A 20,071-nucleotide genomic window follows, 5' to 3' on the forward strand; every position below is an offset into this window, starting at 1 on the left:
TGCAGTGGAGACAGTGTTGTGGGTGGGGGATGGCCCGGGGGGGCACGAGGGCCACCAGCAGGACGACGGGCCGAGCACCGCCAGGCAGAGGGAACCCGCGGCGGGGAAGGCGGCGGGTCCCCCCGCGCGGGGCCAGCGAGCGGGGAGGGTCGCCCTCTCCGAGTCCACGGAGCCCTGAAGGGGGGGGCGACTCTTCCACGACGGCAACACTGGGGGACCCGAGGGCAGGACGCTCCCCAAGGAGAAAACTAGGGCGTAATCCACCTGAGCCGTGCAGGAAGATCAGGGAGGCGCTGTGCCTCCCGGCCGGCGACGACACGCAGCGCTGCAAGCGGACGGAACCCGACACAGCCGCCATCGCTGCCGCCACAGGAGTGCGGGGCCCCGCCCCTTCGTAGCCCCGCCCCTTCGTAGCCCCGCCCCTCCGCCGCGGCCCCGCCCCTCCGCCGCAGCCCCGCTCCTTCGCCGCAACCCCGCCCCTTCGTAGCCCCGCCCCTCCGCCGCGGCCCCGCCCCTTCGCTGCAGCCCCGCTCCTTCACCGCAACCCCGCCCCTCCGCCGCAGCCCCGCCCCTTCTTGGCCCCGCCCCTTCTCTGCGGCCCCGCCCCTTCGCCGCTGCCCCGCTCCTTCACCGCAACCCCGCCCCTCCGCCGCGGCCCCGCCCCTCCGAAGCCCCGCCCTCCGCCGTAGCCCCGCCCCTTCGCCGCGCGGGCCCGCGCACGTAGGGACGCAGGGGGCGCTCCTCGCGCCGCGCATGCGCGCTGGAGCTGCTGCGGTCCTGCCTCTCTGGTCAAGTCAGAGGCGGGGCTTGCAGCCCTGACGCTTTGGTTATGCGGAGGGTGGTTTTGTGCAGGTGACAGCTTTTCGGTAAGCCTAAGCGGCCTGTTTATTTACTGTAGGATTTTTAGCTGCAATCCCAGAATTCGGGATTGCCTTTTTTTTTTTTTAAGATTTTATTTATTTATTCATGAGAGAGAGAGACACAGGCAGAGGGAGAAGCAGGCTCCGTGCCGAGCCCGACGTGGGACTCGATCCCGGGTCTCCAGGATCACGCCCGGGGCTGAAGGAGCCCCTCAACCACTGAGCCAGCCAGGGATCCTCAAGATTGGCTTATATTTTATGTGGAGAGATATTGGTGTTATTTTGCTCAAAGTTTAGCAGATATAATTGGTGTTATTTTGCTCAGAATTGAGCAGATATAATCATATTTGACCTTCCACTTTTGGGCCTTGCACAGGACGTTTGTGGCTTTTATATTCAAGCTAAGACAAGTGTTGTAATAGCTCTGTAGTTTTATTTTATTATTTATTTTATTTTTTTAATTTAATTTTATTTTTTTGCTCTGTAGTTTTAAAGAAATGGTTCGCACAGCAGTTCTAAGGAGGTACCATGTCACACCCACCAAGGTGGTTATTATCAGAAAAACAAGAACAAAATAAATGTCGGTGGTGATGTGGAGAAATTGGAACTCTTGTGCATGCATTGCTGATGGAGAGGTGAAATGGTGCAGCAGCCATGGAAGCAGTTCAGTTGCTCCACAAAAAGTTAAAGGGTTACCGTATGATCTAGCAATCTACTTTGGGTCGTGAAGAAATGAAAGCAGGAGCTCAAAAGAGATGTTGGCATACCAGTGTTCCTTATTCACAGTAGCCAAAAGGTGGAAGCAACCCAACTGGCCATCAATGGATGGATGGAAAGCAAAATGTAAACATGTGCAATGGAGTATTATTCAGCCCTAAAAAGGAAAGGAATTCTGATACATGCTATAATTTCCATGACCCTTGGAAACACTATACCAAGTGAAATAAGCCAGACACGAAAGGATAAATATTGAATGATCCCACTTAGGTGAGATTCCTAGAAGAAGCAAATTCCTAAAGACAGAAAGGAGGGCAGTGATTACCAAAAGCAAAGGGGAAGAAGGATCGGTGAGGGGCTGTTGTTTAATGGACATAGAGTTTCTGTTTGGGATGATGAAAAAATTTCTGGAAATAGTGATGATGGTTTTACGACGTTGCAGATGTATTTAATGTTACTGAACTCTACACTTAAAAATGATTAAAATGGTAGATTTTATGTACATTTTATCACAAGTTTTAAACTACTGAAAACAAGTAGGATTACCTTGTTGATAAAGACCTAACCATAGACATCTTTTAATGCCGAGGCCTGTAGACCCCTCAAATGGCTCTTTCCTCATGTAAAATTCATCAAACAACCCAGGAGAACTTTAAGTGCTGTTAAACTCTAGTCTTCCATTCATTGTAGTTTGCATCATGTTTAAGCAATTCCAACTTATCTTTTATTTGTTCATGGTACTCACCCTACTCCCAAGTGACTAGGTTGCTTAACATCATGGGTCAGTTGCCAAGACAAGCTCTATGCAATCGCAGTGTTGTACCAATGCTGTCTATGGGAATGGTCCTACATGCCATTAGTTCACCAGATCCAAAAGGAACTCTGAGTCATTTCACTAAAGCCTATAGATCGTCAGCTGAGAGTACTGAGAATGAAGTCATTCTAGAGGATGGACGGACTGGGGTGGACTGACCTCTGACAACCAATTCTTAAGAAGTACTTTTATCTTTAGGCCTGCCTTCCACATACGAACTCTCGATAACTTTCAAGAGCCAGGTGAGAAGAGGGCAGTGTTATACTAGGAGAAACCACTTGGAGATAATGCCAGGTAAGGCTTTGACTTCTACTGTTAAAACTCCATTATTACCAGAGAACCTGGCTGCACATCACGCCATGCTCTGAGACAGCAGAAAATCAGAAGCCTAATAATATGCTGATGTAATGTAGATCATATATACTAATAGTGATACTACATAGCTGAAATTCATTGGGACTTAGTAGGTGCCAAGCGCTGTCATTAGTACATTCCCATAAAACTCTGTCCTATTGCTATCTGTTTTGCCAGTGGAGCTCAAAACGGTAAGGAACTTGGCTCAAGAGCATACTGCCAGCCATTTGTAGAGCCTGGGCTCACATATTGGGCCTGACTCCAAAGTCCCGGTCCTTAACTGTTACACATTTGCACTTTAGCTCACAAAAATAAGACAGGGCATGTCCCAACTATTTCATTTCAAAAACAGAACAAAACAAAAAACCCAAACCCTCAAATACTTCTGGGATTTGGACTGTAGCCCTTTGGAGTCTTTACTGATTAGGAGTTCTTATCTTACTTCAGATTTCCCCACGTATCCTGGGATTAGTTCCTGGTTTGTTCCTCTACCTGAATGAAAACCATTTTGAGCAGATACAAGAGCAGTCCCGGAAGCTTGAGATTCTGAGCTTCACCTCAAACTTGTGTCTTCCCAGATTTAAGATCCTTGTTAGAATAAACCAGATTTTTCCAAACCTAATCAAAGTGCTCTTTTATTTCCAGTGATTTAAATGCTTAGCTATTATTGCTATTCCTTTCATCTTTATTTATAGAACAAACAGAAGGTTTTAGATGACTATATTTAGAAGTGCCATCTGGTAGGCAAACTATTGAACAAAAATGTTTTGTTCCTTTCATGTAACTACATTACTTTGAAATGTAATTAAGTTTCAGGATGGTTGTTTGCTTCTTTTATGGTAGATCTTTTGCCCTATTGAACTGGGGGGAAAATATTCCCTGGCGGATTTTTATTCATGCATTCTTTTACTCTTTGTATATCTCTTAATTTTTTTGTTGTGACTCATTTGCTTTTAGACAGTCTATAAGCCCATTGCTGATGTACTCCGCTTTGGTAATTTTGATGTCTAAACTAAGAAAAGCTAGTAAACAAAATAAAAGCCAAAAAAAAAAAAATCTCCCTTTTTGTAGGGTTTTAATATTTCTGGAAATCTAAAGATATAAAGGCAAAGTCAGAATCTAGTTTGCTGTGTGTTTAGAACCCTTGAAGACAACTTGTTGGCTGTAAAAAAATGATTGAAGGACTAGTCATTCAGAGTAGTATGTTTGGTACTTTCAAATGATTACAGTTAAGTGAAGTCACGTTAGTCATACAAACAATACGCAGTTATGCATCTTGTTTTCCCGAGCATCAAGTTGCATCCTCTCCATTGTTTAGTTTATATCTGTTAAATTATTTGAAAGGAAAGAGAAACATATGTATGTAAATAATACATACACATTAGACAAAATGTCTCAGAATTAGGTAATTTTAAAAATTTTATAAATTAATAAAGTGAGGTCCTTTATATCTTCAAGCCTTTATCCATTTATGAAAGAAAAACTAGAAAAAACTTAAAGGTCCTGAATTCTTTTTTTTTAAAGGTCCTGAATTCTTATAAAAGACTAAAACTAAACTCATTACAAGGGAATAGTTGTCTACGTTTTTAAACTTTAGTATAGCCATTACTTCAGTTCTAGGGAGCTTACACTTGCATTTGTTATGCTAGACATAGCCCTTCTAGGTACAGCTGAGAGGAGTCCCCCTACTTCTACTAGATATACATGGTTCTGATGGGGTCTGTTTAGAACAGAAGGATCACCTGGGGCATTGTGAGCTAGGCTGAGGCAGCACTGGGGAGGTGGACACATGGGTCTCTCAGATATAAGCCAAATACAGTTTGGGAGAATGGGTATTTATCACTCTGCTGCACTGTTCACAAAGTGATTCTCGCCAAAACAGTGTGCAGGCCCTTGGGTAAAGACTCTGGAAGTTCCTCCATTGAACATAGACTGAGTGGTCAATGTAAATACCTGGGCATCTGTACGTGTGCTTCGCCTTGTCACATGACTCTTCTTTAGGAAAGGGATTGTCTCCCTTTTGAGCGCCTCCCATGACCAGTTCTCATATTCCCAAGCTACTTTCTGGAAACACCTCTTATTCTACTTTCTCTAAGTCCTCCTGGTAGTGTTGGAGTTCCTCCATTGATCTTCATACAGCCTGTGGATTCTAGAATCCATTCTTTGCTCTCCTACAGCAGACCTTGATAGCTCTTCAAATTCAGAGCAATAACTATTAGCAACTCCTAACCAGATCGTGTTTCCTTAAGGGCAGTGAAGGTTAAATCTTCAAACCCTCCTATTTGCTGAGGGGACTTTGTGGCATCCCGTACATCTATTATAAATAAAAGGAAGAAAAGCAAAAAGAGATATTTCCCTGTCAATACAATCTGAACATCTATATCCTGCTACATTCAGTTAAAGGAAGATGAAATATACATGTAATCATAATAGTATAGAGTAAGAAGAATTTTGAAATCATACTGAGGAGTTCCTGTTCCAGCTTCAAGAATTATAAGCTGATATTAGACAGGCCATTAGTCTCTCTTTTTTTAAAGATTTTATTTATTTATTCGTGAGAGACACACAGAGAGAGAGAGAGAGGGGGGCAGAGACACAGGCAGAGGGAGAAGCAGGCCCCATGCAGGGAGCCCAATGTGAGACTCGATCCCAGGACTCCAGGATCACACCCTGGGCTGGAGGCAGGTGCCAAACCACTGAGCCACCCAGGGATCCCCAGGCCATTAGTCTCTTGAGCGCATTTCTCCAACTGTGAAATAAGGGAGTAGGGCTTGATAAGCTTACAAGTTCTAGGATTCTAGTATCATGAAAGTCTAAATATGGAACACTTGGTATTTTTATAAATGTAGCTCTGATACTTAATTCTGCTTGTAAAATTATGGCCCAGTACTCTTAATTGTATTGCACAAACTCCTACTTAGTAGTATCAGAAAAATCAGCAATAATGATTGTCCTTCTTCCTGCTGTGACTGACTTTAGTGCCCTTCTTCTCTCTTCTTACCTTTTTCCTGTTGGTTAATAAAAGAGTTAAAAGAATTTTTAAAAAAGATAACCAGATAGGGGGATCCCTGGGTGGCTCGGCGGTTTAGTGCCTGCCTTTTGCCCAGGGCGTGATCCTGGAGTCCCGGGATCGAGTCCCGCATCGGGCTCCCTGCATGGAGCCTGCTTCTCCCTCTCACTGTGTCTCTGCTTCTCTCTCTCTCTCTCTCTCTCTCTATCTATCATGAATAAATAAATAAAATCTTTATAAAAGAAAAGATAACCACATAGTACAAAATCAGCCATTGCAGTTTAAAAAATAAACACAATTTATTCCAAAGTGGACTACTTTCAGGAGATATATATGTGTATGCATGTGTGTGTATATCTATCTATTTATCTGTATCATTGACCAATGGAAAATATTTTATATGAAGTATGACTTCATATAAAATGACTATGGATTTTCTATTGTCCTATCTGTATTAAAATGAAGGAGCTCTGTAAAATTCTCCTTAATTTACATTGTAAAGGCAAATGTTCCTTTGTATTATTATACTTTCAGAGAATTTAGTTTCTTATAAAATGCTGGCAAAATGTCAGTCTTTAAGAGCAAAATGTATTTATATAGGTTAAAAATGGACGCAAGTGTATATATACAAAATAATTGAAAGCAGGGTCTTTTTATTTTTACATGTAATCTAGGTTTCTTTTCTTTTTATAAATACATTTTTATTGGTGTTCAATTTGCCAACATATAGAATAACACCCAGTGCTCATCCCATCAAGTGCCCCCCTCAGTGCCCGCCACCCAGTCACCCCCACCCTCCACCCACCTCCCCTTCCACCACCCCTAGTTCATTTCCCAGAGTTCGGAGTCTCTCGTGTTCTGTCTCCCTTTCTGATATTTCCCACTCATTTTTTCTCCTTTCCCCTTTATTCCCTTTCACTATTTTTATATTCCCCAAATGAATGAGACCATATAATGTTTGTCCTTCTCCAATTGACTCATTTCACTCAGCATAATACCCTCCAGTTCCATCCATGTTGAAGCAATGGTGGGTATTTGTCGTTTCTAACGGCTGAGGAATATTCCATTGTATACATAGACCACATCTTCTTTATCCATTCATCTTTCGATGGACACCGAGGCTCTTTCCACAGTTTGGCTATTGTGGATATTGCTGCTAGAAACATCGGGGTGCAGGTGTCCCGGCGTTTCACTGCATCTGCATCTTTGGGGTAAGTCCCCAGCAGTGCAATTGCTGGGTCATAGGGGAAAGCAGGGTCTTGGAGATATTTGCACATCCATGTTTATAGCGGTGCTATTTATAATAAATAGCCAAGTGATAGAAGCAACCCAAATGTCCAAAATGATATGAGTGTTAGCATCTATCCATATATACAATGAAATATTATTCAGCTTTAAACAGCAAGTAAATTTTGTCACGTGCTAAATATGAATGAACCTTTAGAACATTATGCCAAGCAAAATAAGCCAGTTATAAAAGAACAAATACTGTATGACTCTGCTTGTATGAGGTATCTAGAGTAGTCAAAATTATAGAAAGAGAAAAGTAGAAGGATGACTACCAGAGGAAGTGGAAAGAATTACATAATGGGTACAGTTTCAGATAGAATTTCATATTTGAAAGATGAAAATGTTCTGGACATCTGTCTTACAACAATGTGACTGTACTTAACACTGCTGAATGGTACACTTACAAATGGTTAAGATGGTAAATTCTGTGTTCTATGCCTTCTATCCCAGTAGATAAATGGATGCAAGTGACAAAATAATAGGAGTTTCAAGCAGTGGCAGATGTTAATTTAGCATTTCTTATACAGTTTTATTTGTATACATTATTTTCATTTGCTTTCACAGAGGTCAACAAAGTAAAAGAATAGAAGTGAAAATAGAGATGTCTGGGTGACTCCATGGTTGAGCGTCTGCCTTTGGCTCAGGGCATGATCCTGGTCCAGGGACTGAGTCCTGCTTCCGGCTCCCTGCGAGGAGCCTGCTTCTCCCTCTGCCTCTCTGTGTGTTTCTAGTGAATAAATAAATAAAATCTTTTAAAAAAATAAGTGAAAATAGAGATCTTTATTAAACTGTGTTGAAAGTCTGAAATCCCACAAACAATACCAAACTTATTATAGACAAAATTGTCAGTGTTCTGTGGTGAAAGGTTCAGTAGATTTGAGGTAGGAAACTTAAATGTGAATACTTATCCTGTGAGCCTTGTGATCTAGTAAGTTGTACTTTCTTAAGAGCCAGAAATATTTTATTTATCTTTGTATTCTTTTGAAATACCTACAACAGAATTATAAATATTACTTTCTTGAATTAAGTTACATTTTGATTGAGTTATATTTTGAAGAAAAAGAGAAAATGAAGAGTGAAACTCTACACTCATTCGGGCACCTGCTTGTCATTGGTCATATTGGCAGTAGCTAGAGGTAGACCGGCCAAGACTTGGAGAAAACCAGACAAGGCCAGAGTTAGGATCACAATATTAGGACTGGTTTCCACCTTAACTTGGGAAGCAGAATTCTTTGAAAAACACAAAGCCCGTTGTCAAGAAATCTTGTGGTAGGAATCCGACAAAATTAGGACATGATGCTGAGTGAAAAGAAGAACTAGGTCATAAAGGACAAGGAAAAGAAAGAGCCATAATCCAGGAAGGCCACTTGTTTAAAATGTGACATATGTGATTTGAGCACTGAAGTCAGCCAGCCTATGAAGAGAGAATGTTGTCCTGTGGCAGGTCTCTTAATTAGACGGTAGGGAGAGTGGTGAGGCATGTTCACGGTGTCCTTTAAGATTCAGCTTACACTTACGGACCATCTTAAAAGAAAGGAACAGACACCAATACACAGTCACACACACACACACAAACACACACACACAATTTTGAATGTACTTTAAAAGTATTGTGAACCCACCAAAGGACTCCCTAGAAATGTCTGGTTCTTAGGCATGACCCTATTTCATGCTTATATATTTTTGAAAGCAACAACACATAGGATTACTGGCCACAAGTTCATTCCAACTCCTAACAAACAAGGTTTTTAGCGGTCCTTTTGCCTTAAAGTCTTTTTTTTTTTTTAATTTTTTTTTAATTTATTTTTTATTGGTGTTCAATTTACTAACATACAGAATAACACCCAGTGCCCGTCACCCATTCACTCCCACCCCCCGCCCTCCTCCCCTTCTACCACCCCTAGTTCGTTTCCCAGAGTTAGCAGTCTTTACGTTCTGTCTCCCTTTCTGATATTTCCCACACATTTCTTCTCCCTTCCCTTATATTCCCTTTCACTATTATTTATATTCCCCAAATGAATGAGAACATATACTAAACCAAAGCAATGCTATTTACCTGGTCTAGCTAGTATGTCATCCAGTTTATTTGGTAGGAGAAAAATAATTAAGTTCTGTAGTGATTGTCTCCAAAATTTTTCTATTATATGTTTCACTAGTAAAACATTTTTATCACATTTCTTATATGTGCATATTTATTTATTTATAAATTATATGAAGGCACTATTTTTTTTAAATTTTTTTTATTTATGATAGTCACAGAGAGAGAGAGAGAGAGAGAGAGAGGCAGAGACATAGGCAGAGGGAGAAGCAGGCTCCATGCACCGGGAGCCTGACGTGGGATTCAATCCCAGGTCTCCAGGATCACGCCCTGGGCCAAAGGCAGGCGCCAAACCGCTGCGCCACCCGGGGATCCCATATGAAGGCACTATTGAGTGATGTATTATGTATATACAATACATAAACCAAAGTAGAAATTTAAAACATAGGATAAAATAAGATATCAAGAAGTTTTAATATTTTCTTTCCACATTCCAAAGGATTGTCTTGTCTTGTACACTGGTGAGGTAAAGTTACCCTGTCTAGAAAATGCCAAATTTTAAGATGATTCTTGAAAATCCATGTGTGGGAACAACTAGCAGATGGGGTTATTTTTATAGTAATGCCTCATTTTAAGAAAGTATGATATGCATGTCAAAGTCTAAATTTACAAGATAGGTTAAATATAGTATAATTTATATTTCAGTGAGTGTCTATTTCTTTGACCTTCTTGAAGGCAAACTGGATTTTTTTATCTTTATATTCTAAATACCTAGACTATATAAAAGGATTCTTCACAGAATTGGTTTTTAAGTTTTGTAAAATATCTAATATAAGGTTTGATTTTACAAAATCAGTTTTCAAAAAACTGTTCAGTTCCCTGTTTATTTCCAAAGACAGCCAATCTCCTATTCTATTCTTTTTTTTTTTCTTGGCGTTTTAAACTTTTTTCTTTTTTTCTTTTTTCATTTTTTTAAAATTTAAATTCCATTTGCCAGCATATGGTATAATACCCAATGCTCATCATATCAAGTGCCCTCCTCAGTGCCCATCACTCAGTCACCCCATCCCCCCTACCTCCCCTTCAACAACCCTTTGTTTCCCAGAGTTAGGAGTCTCTCTCATGGTTTGTCTCCCTCTCTATTTTTTCCCACTCAGTTCCCCTCCTTTCCCTTATAATCCCTTTCACTATTTCTTATATTGCATGTATGAGTGAAAACATATGATGTTGTCCTTTTTTATTGAAGTATAATAAAGGTACAATGTTATATTAGTTTCAGGTATACAATATAATAATTCAATAATTCCATATGTTTTTCAGTGCTTATCAGGACAAGTACATTCTCAATCCCCTCTACTTCACCCATCACCCTCTGTATTTAAGAGTCTGGTTTTTTGTTTGTCTCTTTGATTGTTCATTAGTTCTGTTCTACTTTCTTATCAGGTTGAACTCTAAGAATTCTTCAGATGTGCTGTGCTGCCTCTTGCCCCGTGCCTTTACCCATTCTGACCTATTGTCCAGGAGTAGCTTTCCCCTGTCCCATCCTTCAAAACTTAAGTCTATCTTCTCTTCCTTGGATCAGTCTTCATTGAGCCCAAATGCCCTCTATAGCTGCACCTATATAAGCTCAGCCACCTCCAACCTAGCATGTCCACATCAGACCATTTACTTTCTTTTTCACTTCCCACTCCCACACTGTGGCCCTAAAAAGTAGTATTAACAAAAAGAGCTTTCATTTAATGTTGCCACTAGGCTATGTCCTTTGCAATTATTCTTCACTGAAGGCACTCTGTGTGGGGTTGTGTGTGTGTGTGAAAGAAAGAATTTTCACTTAATTTTTCCCCATATTCTCCACTAATTTATATTTACATGGTCATTAGAGAATGCATAATAGACAAAGGATGTTCAAAAGTCTCATTAACTACAGCTGTGTCAGTAGCAAAAGTATGAGATGAATAAACAGTCTACTCAATACATTAGAAAAAAACACATTAAACATCAGCTTTTGAAACTTTTTAACTGACAATCTCAACTTCTTGTGTCAATTTGCACCAATGATAGTCTTTGAAAAACTGTTTATCAGAGTCGTTTATTTCTCTCTTCCAACGATTTGTATGTTCTTCTTACTAGCATTGAAGTCTAAATGGAGAAACATTAATAATATTTTGTTTATGAAGACAAGTGGGTTGACTCTAATAAAAATATTGATTCATGTCTTGCTTCTCAGTAAGAAATGCCACCCATGAAGCCTGCTGGCACTTGCTTCTAATAATAATATAATTTCAAGAAAGCCAGGAAAAGTACATACTTCACTTGCAAAAGTGTGAATTATTTATTTTTCTTCACACAAAAGAAATATAAAATGCATCAATGTTCAACTTTAGCTGAAAACCATTTAACAGCAAATTTTTACCTAGACTATGTAAAACATTAAAAGTGCTTGCTATATCTTAACATAGACTGTAAGCATGTATATCTCTTTCTATAAAGTGTGGATGTAAGACTTAAAATCTAAAAAAAGGTAAAGCATTAAAAAATAAATAATCAGCTTTTATTTAGTTAGCTATTCTTTTTTTAAAAAAAGAATGGATTCACTTATGCTATACAGATTCAAATCTTCCTCTTCCCCACAAAAACATATCCTATTTATGTAGGTTTTTTACATAGTGCAGGTGGAGCTGATAGACAAAAAGGTACATTTTGTAGTTAGTAAAATCATTGCACACACTAAGTTTCCCTCTCTTGCCAGTCTCATCAGAGAGGAGGTCTGTTTAGTCACGTGGTTAACATCTGGAAGCCACTCTGGGTAATAGCTACCACCAATTTGTTGCTTATTCAGAGAAGGCATACCGAATGGAAGTAGAGAAGGCAAATCCCATGTTTCCTTTGATTCACATACATAGACTCTAATCTTATTATTGTCTTAAGCCATTCAATTGATCAACGTGAAGACAGAACTATCAATAAATATGTTCTTCATCTTAAAGCAAACTTCCAGAAAACATAAAAATGTACAGCAAATGAAATCTTTTGATTGTTTCAGTTCATGCAGGACATGATTTTGATTTGACCCATGGCCCTGGCCATAAACACAGGGTCCATGCATTTTTATCGAGTTGTGCTCTGTGTAAAGCACCGTGTTTCTCTTATAAAATTATTTAGGGGATTTGTTCAGGGACATCTCAGTGGCTCAGTCAGTTAAGCACCAGCCTTCTGCCCAGATCAGGATCCAGTCCTGGGCTGGAGCCCCATGGACATCAGGTTCCCTGCTTAGTGGAAAGTCTGCTGCCCCCCACCCTCCACCCCTGAAATCTTTAAAGAAAAAGGGAGGGATGCCTGGGTGGCTTAGTGGTTGAGCATCTGCCTTTGGCTCAGGGTATAATCCCGCAGTGCCAGGATCGAATCCCGCCTTGAGATCCCTGTGCAGCCTGCTTCTCCCTCTGCCTATGTCTCTGCCTCTGCCTCTCTCTCTGTGTCTCTCATGAAAAATTAAATTAAAAAAAAAGAAAAGGGGACTTGTTCATTTTTGAGTAAGGAAAAAAGAAGGAGAAGGAAAATACAGAATGTGATATTGAAACTTCTTAAATGTGTTCTGCAGATCTCTGAGATATTTCCAATAGAGTCAATCCAAGAAACTTCTCTGAGGACTTCATTTAAAAGATTCATATGACCTCCCCCCTCAAAAAATAACAACCCCCCCCAAACAACACAGAATACTGTAAAGAACCAAATTTTTTTTTCTTTTAGATCGTATAACATTAGAAGAAAAGAGCATTCTTTACATTCAAAGGTTATGCTAATTATAGAAATTATTTTGGTATCTGAAGCTCAAAATGAAGCGCTTTGAAGAAAAAACTTTAATTTGTGGCTATGACTGCTGTTCTTAGAGGTTGTCATTGTTTATAATTATTGTCTTTTTTTGACCTGTGGTTGACTAAATCATTTCCTCGAAAGATGTCACCACATTCCACACTTCTACATTCCAAGTTTTTCTGCTGAAGTTTCTTGCCCCTCTCCCACATTGTTTGAAGAAGTGCTGTATTGCCTCTCTAATAAGAGTGTTTCTGTCAGGCCCTGCTGTTTGTGGTTGATTTACTTTAAGCTCACCTAAGCCTTTTGAGTATTTTGTGTCTAGCCCTGTGAAAGTTGTATTGTGATGACCATCATTAGAATTCAAGTGGATGAAAAAAACTCATTGTAAGTGATACCAAATTGGTGATTACTCACATATCCAGACGTCTCATGTAAATGTAAAGTTGTCCAATATTCACCACTTTCCAAATTTGAAGAGTCCAACCAAATCTTTAAGAAGAAAGCTGTAATAATCCTCTCTTCTAGCATGAAATCAGAAATCAGTGCTACTGTCCTAGATATGATGTGGAGATATAGTGAACTACCGTCACAATTGCAGTCATCCTCAAAGTTCAACCAGATATCAAAACTTTAGTAACTATTACCCAAGTATTGGTAGTAGAAACTTTTTATTAAACTTAGCCAAATTAGGTAAAATGTTAATAGCACTGATAGATCGACAAGTCTGTATTCTTAAAGACCTTCTGTTTTCCTTTGTGTGGCTCAGAGTGTATTGCAGCAGGATGATGAGAAAACAGATAGATGTTATAGCCATCTACCTAATAGTTAGAACCTATTACAATTCACCAAAATCCTTCTTGTTCTTACCATTTTGATGTATGTAGTTGTAAACTGAGTGGTAACCCAGTAGTAGCAATGACAGGAGAATAGATTCATTCTTGAAAGCCATCTGCCATTTGCAGAATTTGGATTTGTTGGAGAGGGAAATACACCAGTGATGCATTTTATTAAATTATGGAACATAAAAATGGTAAAATGACTCAGCTCATGTAATTGTAAGTTTCAACTTATCCTATAAAATATACTCAAATATTTTTGGGAATTTGAAGGTCACTTTTCAGTGGCTTCTTCATGTAATTACACATTTTAAAAGCTGTGATCAGAATTCCCTCACTTCATCCTATTATTTACTAATAAGCATACAATTTGGACTACTCAGATGGTATGTTTCCCAAATGTTAGTAATGCTTTTTGGTTTTCTCAATTAGTACTTATTGTCTTTACTGATGACTACAGTAAGTATTATATGATGCCATGAGTATTTGATTATATAGACTATCCCTAATGTACTATGTTAAACACTGTTGGTGAATGACAGATACATAAAACGTTGGTCCTACCCTCAAGGATTTTACATTTAGTAGAGAGACAGAAGGTGTACATACTTGTAATATAAGATAAATACTAAGAGCTACTATAAAGAGTGATAGGTAAAATTTTAGCAAGCTCAGAGGAGAAAGGATATGCTTTTAGATATGGAAAAATCAGGAAGACATAGGAAGAAAAGACAACCACAGTTCTCTAATTTTACAATCAGAAACTCCTGGTCATTGGACTCTTAAGAACACCTAGAGGCCTAAGCTCTCTCCTCCCTTTTTCACTGGAGTTCAATATGCACCTTTATAGGGAAGAACTGTTCCTGACAAGGTACCCTTTTGCCTCTCTCTCTCTCTCTCTTTCTCTCTCTCTCTCTCTCTCTTTCTCACTTTGTGGTTCTGGCTCTATCAGGCTGATTTCTAGTCCCTGAATAAAGGGATTTCTTCTCATGATAAATTTAGGATATCTGCTGTAATGGCAGGATTCTCATGATTTAGTGGGCCTATAGAACTGGGAAATGGTAAATTTGCAATAGATGTTTGCTGGCTGAGTACTGAATGAATGGCTAGTGAGTGACGAGTGAGTGAGTGAATGGCCATCAGCTAGGAAGCAAACCATCCCAAGAAAAACAACTTGATCCTGATGATATTATTTAATGTAAATTACGCAAGAGCACTTAGCCTCACTCTCTGAACTTTATTATAGTTATTCAATAAATATTTGTTGAATGTGATGTTCCTTAAAGTGCTCATTTTGTGCATTCATATTACAGTATTTCTACTATTGGGGAAAACTCAGTCTCCTTGTAAAAGGGATAATCCTCTTTCACTACTGGATAAATAGATCATTATGCAGTGTTTCCAACAGCTTTCCTAGAAATGACCCCTTTGAGGTTCAAAAAGGAACAAAAAGTGATTAGATTTTATAAATGTTATGCCACTTCTTATTACATATAGTATTCAATAAAAAGAAAATCCCACAAGACAATTCTGTTTGCCCCATGGGTCTAATACCATAAAATCTCATTCTTACAGCATCTACATTTTGGCATTTGTTTGTCAAAAATGGGGTGGAGGTAAAAGTAATCTTTTTGCCAGTTTATGTGATGCCATAAAGCAGCATTTTTCATTTTTCAACACTTATTAGCTCAGCTCCCCAGCTGTGTAGCACCACGCCCTGGTGTGAAATTGAGAGGGAGAACTCTGACAAGTTTATATTGGCCTAAATTTATAGCTTTTCTTTAGGGTGGGGGAAGGGTGTATTTTTTTTTTTTTTAAAGAGGACATTATAGTTACATGATTTTGTATCCCACAACTTCTGTAACATAGCATAATGGCTTATGAAAACGACTGTTAGTATATCATGTTTGGCTCCCCTAAACAAATGTTAACAGCTATGTACTTAGAAGACAAGTGAAGCAGAAAGTTAATTAATTAAATGTTAATTAATTATTAGTTAATGAGTTGATTGATCCATTTAATCTAAGAGTTTTTATATCCTGCAAAATATAGATATCTCAGGGCCTTGTATGGCAAATATGTACAAAGTTGTGAGGAAAAAAACAAGCTCAAACTCTGCTTAAATAGTAGGATTCTGATGTAACTCTTCATACAATCACTTCAGATCTCTATTTCTCTTGTTTTCTGGAGGGCAATTTCGAAAAGACAAAGTAAGTTGATTTCACAGAAAGTTTGGTAGACTGGCAGAAATGGGTTAAAACAATTACTGTGGTATGATGTAGCACATTAAAATGAAATGATTGACTACAAGCTAAAAATTTTAAGATAAACAAACTTGATCCTTGGCTTCTACTTTCCTGCTCTCACACACACCCTTACACATGACAAACCAGGGGGAGATTCTTAAAGCATTTTTAAGATCCATCTTGAGTGAGACAGTACAAGTAAACTCAGATAAAACTCTTAATATTTATGTTTTGTGAAAGGCTTAAAAACCAACACAAAATCAGGCTTTCAGTCTTCTTCTAAGTAGTGCTTCACATTGGAAGGTGAGTGGAAGAACAGCCTGTACAAGTCTTAAAGTTAAAAAAAAAAAATCCCCAAATTCTCCCAGCTGTGGTGGGAGGGAAGATCCATGTGTTAAGACTTGCATGATACCCAGGCTGGCACTGATAGTGAGTAGGTACCTTCATGTGCTGTCAGAGTAGACTGAAAGCAGCTTTATTAGCTTGATGGTTTAGTTTGTGCATGTAAAATGCAAAGGAACAAATGTAAATCTTCAAAAATAATCCTGGAAATCCAGGCCCATCTTGAATTAGGTGAGTTCCTTTAATCTTTATTATCTTATTCCAGTTGGAAAGCCAGGATGCTGGACATTGCAGCAGGCATTTAAAAAGTGACATTAATTTTATTGCCAAGTGAAAATACTTTTCTGTAGAAATAAATGAGACATCTTTAAGAGAGCTCACTGAAGCCCAAATTCCATCTTTTAACTGTGAGATACAACTCAACTGCCACAGTAGGCAAATGAAGCTGGTATGTAACCACTGATGACAGACCCTTTGTGGAGTAGAGGGAATTGCATCTGGAAAGAGGAAGGAATGGTTTCATACATGGCACCTGGTCCTTTGGACAAAGGAAGAAAATAAGAACCATCGCTCAAATAAAAATCATGTGGGCAAGGGCATCTGGGTGACTCAGTGGTTGAGCATCTGCCTTTGGCTTAGGTCATGATTCTGGGGTCCTGGGATCAAGTCCTGCATCAGGCTCCTGCTTATGTCTCTGCCTTTCTCTCTGTATATCACATGAATAAATAAATAAAATCTTTAAAATAAATCACGTGGGCAAAAGTTATATGCTGGTCTTCTCACCCAGCTTTTATGTGTAGACCTTATTTTGCCTTGGGAAGATAAAACGCTAACTTTTAGAAACATATTTCAGATCAGTGTTGATTTTTTTAAATAGAAAAGGGACATGGTCATGTATGTAACAAGATAGGTCTAGCAACACAGAAATACCATTAGGGCTGATACATGGAGTAGACTGAAAGAGATAGAGACTCTTGAAGGAAGGACTCATTAGATGTCTTTTGCAATAAACTAGGAAGATTCAAGAATTACCTGAATTTAGGTTTTCAGGATGAAGGTGAGAGCAGTTTGGAAGGGTAGAATGAGTAAAGACTTGGTTACCCACTGGACTTAGAGGTGTGGTATAGGAAATAGTCTCAGATGACTATCTCCACAAGTATTCTGGTGAAGCTATTAACAAATATAAAGAAGATAGAGGAAGGAGCAAGTGAAAACACTGCGTTCAGGTTTCTGTAGGTTATTTGAAGCGTCAGCAGAAATTTGGGGCGGCCAGGGTGGCTCAGCAGTTTAGCGCCACTTTCAGGGCTTCACACACCTCCCAGGGCGTGATCCTGGAATCCCCGGATCGAGTCCCACGTCGGGCTCCCTGCATGGAGCCTGTTTCTCCCTCTGCCTGTGCCTCTGCCTTTCTGTCTCTCTCTCTCTCTCATAAATAAATAAAATATTTAAAAAAAGAAATTTGATGACTTCTAGAAATATGGGTCTAAAGTTTAGATTGAGGATGGAAGTAAATTGAAGAGTAATCAGAATACAAGAATCACATAAAACTATAGGAATCAAAGTAATCATCTTGAAAGAATATTAGTAATAGAAAGAGAGAACTTAGGAATAATTTTCATAAAGACCCATGTTTAAAGGCTAGGCCAAAGAAGAGTAATCAGTGAAAAACTCTCAGGAGAAATCTTGAGGGTAGAAGGAAATACAGAGGTATGTCATGAAAGTGAAGGTGTAGGCAAACAACTGTGGAATGCTGTACAAGGATGGAATGAGGCCATTGAATTTGGCAGGTAGGAAAGAGTAACTAGCAACATTTTTGTTTTTTGTTCTTTTTTTCTTTTTAGTGTTATTGAGATATAATTGACATACAACATTGTGTAAGTTTAAAGTGTACAGCATAATGATTTGACTTAAGTATATTGTGAAATGATTGCCACAGAAGTTTAGTTAACATCCATCATTTCATATAGGCACAACCCCCCACTTTATTGTGATGAGAATTTTAGGATTTACTCTCTTAGAAACTTTTAAATATACCATAAGTGTTAACTTTAGTCATCATGTCATACATTCCTTCCCCAGCACTTATTTATCTTACAACTGGAAGTTTGTACCTTTGGATCAGTTCATCTGTTTCCTCCATTCCCCATCTCTGGTAATCACAGATCTAATACCCTTTTCTTTTCTTTTCTTTTCTTTTTTTTTTTCTAATACCCTTTTCTATGAGTTTGTTTGTGTTTAGATTCCACTGATAAGTGAGATCCTGCAATATTCGTCTTTTTCTGGCTGACCTATTTCACTTAGCATAATGCCTTCAGGGTCCATTCCTGTTGTTACAAATAGCAGGATTTCTTTCCTTCTTGTGGCTTAATACATTGTGTATGTATATATGTACATACACACAAAACTGCTTTTTTTTGAAAGCAGTTTCAGTAAAACAGTGGGGTAGGAGTTAGATTGCAGTGGCTCAGGTTGGGAATTAAGAATAAAAATGGGAACATAGCTATTCCTTTAACAAGTTTACTTGCAAAGCCAAAAAGGAAACAGGGACATTTTAAAATATGGGGATGCTGGGGCACTTGGGGGCTCAGTCGGTTAAGTGTCTGACTCTTGATTTCAGCTCAGATCATGATCTCATGGTTCATGAGATTCAGCTCCCCATCAGGCTCCATGCTCAGCTCACAATCTGGTTGAGATTCTCTCTCTCTCCCTCTTTCTCTGCCCCACACCCCACTCATGCTCTCTCTCTCTCTCTAACATAAATAAATCTTAAAAAAAAATATGGGGATGCTTTGAGCATGTTATAAATTGACAAAAGAAGCTAAGGGAGAGGATGAACTAGAACAGTGGAACCCAAAGAAGATGAAAGGAGAAGGGATTGGCAGCCATGGAGAGTTAAGGGCACTCTTCCTCTAAGACTAGGGAGAAATATAGGCAAATCTGAATGTGACAATAGTGATACTGAACAAGATTATATCTTCTGATGGCAATTTGCAGAGAATGAAAGGAAAAGGGAACAGGTTAGGCACTTAAACTCTACAAAAGACTTAAAAGAAAAGGAAGCTGAGTGAGAGTAGGGAAAATTTGCTAAATAGTCATAAATGCAAATAGAAAATTTAAAGGAGCTAATTAATCTACATTGTCATCAAATTTGTACCAGTAGCTACTGGAAATAAAAAAACAAAAACAGAAGGACTAAACAATTTATTGATCAGCACTGGAGATAGCAAGGCTGGAGGTCAAGGTGAGGTGGGACTATTGATCAGGTTGATGAGAATGTGATACTATATAGGCCGAACAAGGAAGGAATTGAGCCAAGAAAGGGCAAATAAACTGGAAAACTAATGAGAAGATAAAGCCAACAGGTCTCCAACCAGGTGTCTGAGCCAATTTCTTTGAGCATGAGGGAATAGGAGAGATGGAAGGATAGCAAGAGACATCTAAAAAAAAAGAACAAGGGTTAATTATTTCAGAGGTAGAAAATTATTATGTAGAGTAGTGTAGAAGACTCTCTGAGGAAGTAGGACTGAGCAGGGTCTTTAAGAGTTGGTAGTTCTGATGGTGTGTAAGAGGAAGGACATTCTGTGACCAAAGTCAAAGGGGAAGCTGGGACAGGCTGAAAGAGTAACCATGACACAGGAGAAGGAGGAGGTGCAGCTAGAAAGGAAGCAATGTGCACATTGACCTGTCTTGAATAATAGCTATGTTGGGATTTACAAGAAAAAGGAAGGGGCACCTGGGTGACTCAGTAGTT

General features: G+C 39.1%; 1 protein-coding gene and 1 long non-coding RNA gene across 10 annotated transcripts in view; one reads left to right on the forward strand and one right to left on the reverse strand.

The window, feature by feature from the left end:
* The window catches only part of LYPLAL1 (lysophospholipase like 1), a 36,493-nt gene extending 36,093 nt beyond the window's left edge, over positions 1–400 (reverse strand). Inside the window, exon 1 of the mRNA XM_077887114.1 lies at positions 265–400. Coding sequence (XP_077743240.1) covers positions 265–358 — 94 coding nt within the window. The 5' untranslated portion in view covers positions 359–400. The remainder of the gene's footprint in view (positions 1–264) is intronic.
* Positions 401–720: 320 nt separating this feature from the next.
* LOC144307046 (uncharacterized) overlaps positions 721–20,071 on the forward strand; it is a 199,417-nt gene continuing 180,066 nt past the window's right edge. For 7 of the 9 annotated variants that reach the window (XR_013374006.1, XR_013374013.1, XR_013374012.1 and 4 more), the window contains exons 1-2: positions 721–866; positions 2,590–2,685. This is a non-coding gene — a long non-coding RNA (uncharacterized LOC144307046). Of the gene's footprint in view, positions 867–1,288; positions 1,848–2,589; positions 2,686–7,609; positions 7,817–20,071 lie in introns of those variants that run through there. The other 2 variants (XR_013374014.1, XR_013374015.1) reach the window with 2 other exon arrangements.

The sequence above is a fragment of the Canis aureus genome, chromosome 38, assembly GCF_053574225.1.
Source record: "Canis aureus isolate CA01 chromosome 38, VMU_Caureus_v.1.0, whole genome shotgun sequence".
NCBI classification, from domain to species: Eukaryota; Metazoa; Chordata; class Mammalia; order Carnivora; family Canidae; genus Canis; species Canis aureus.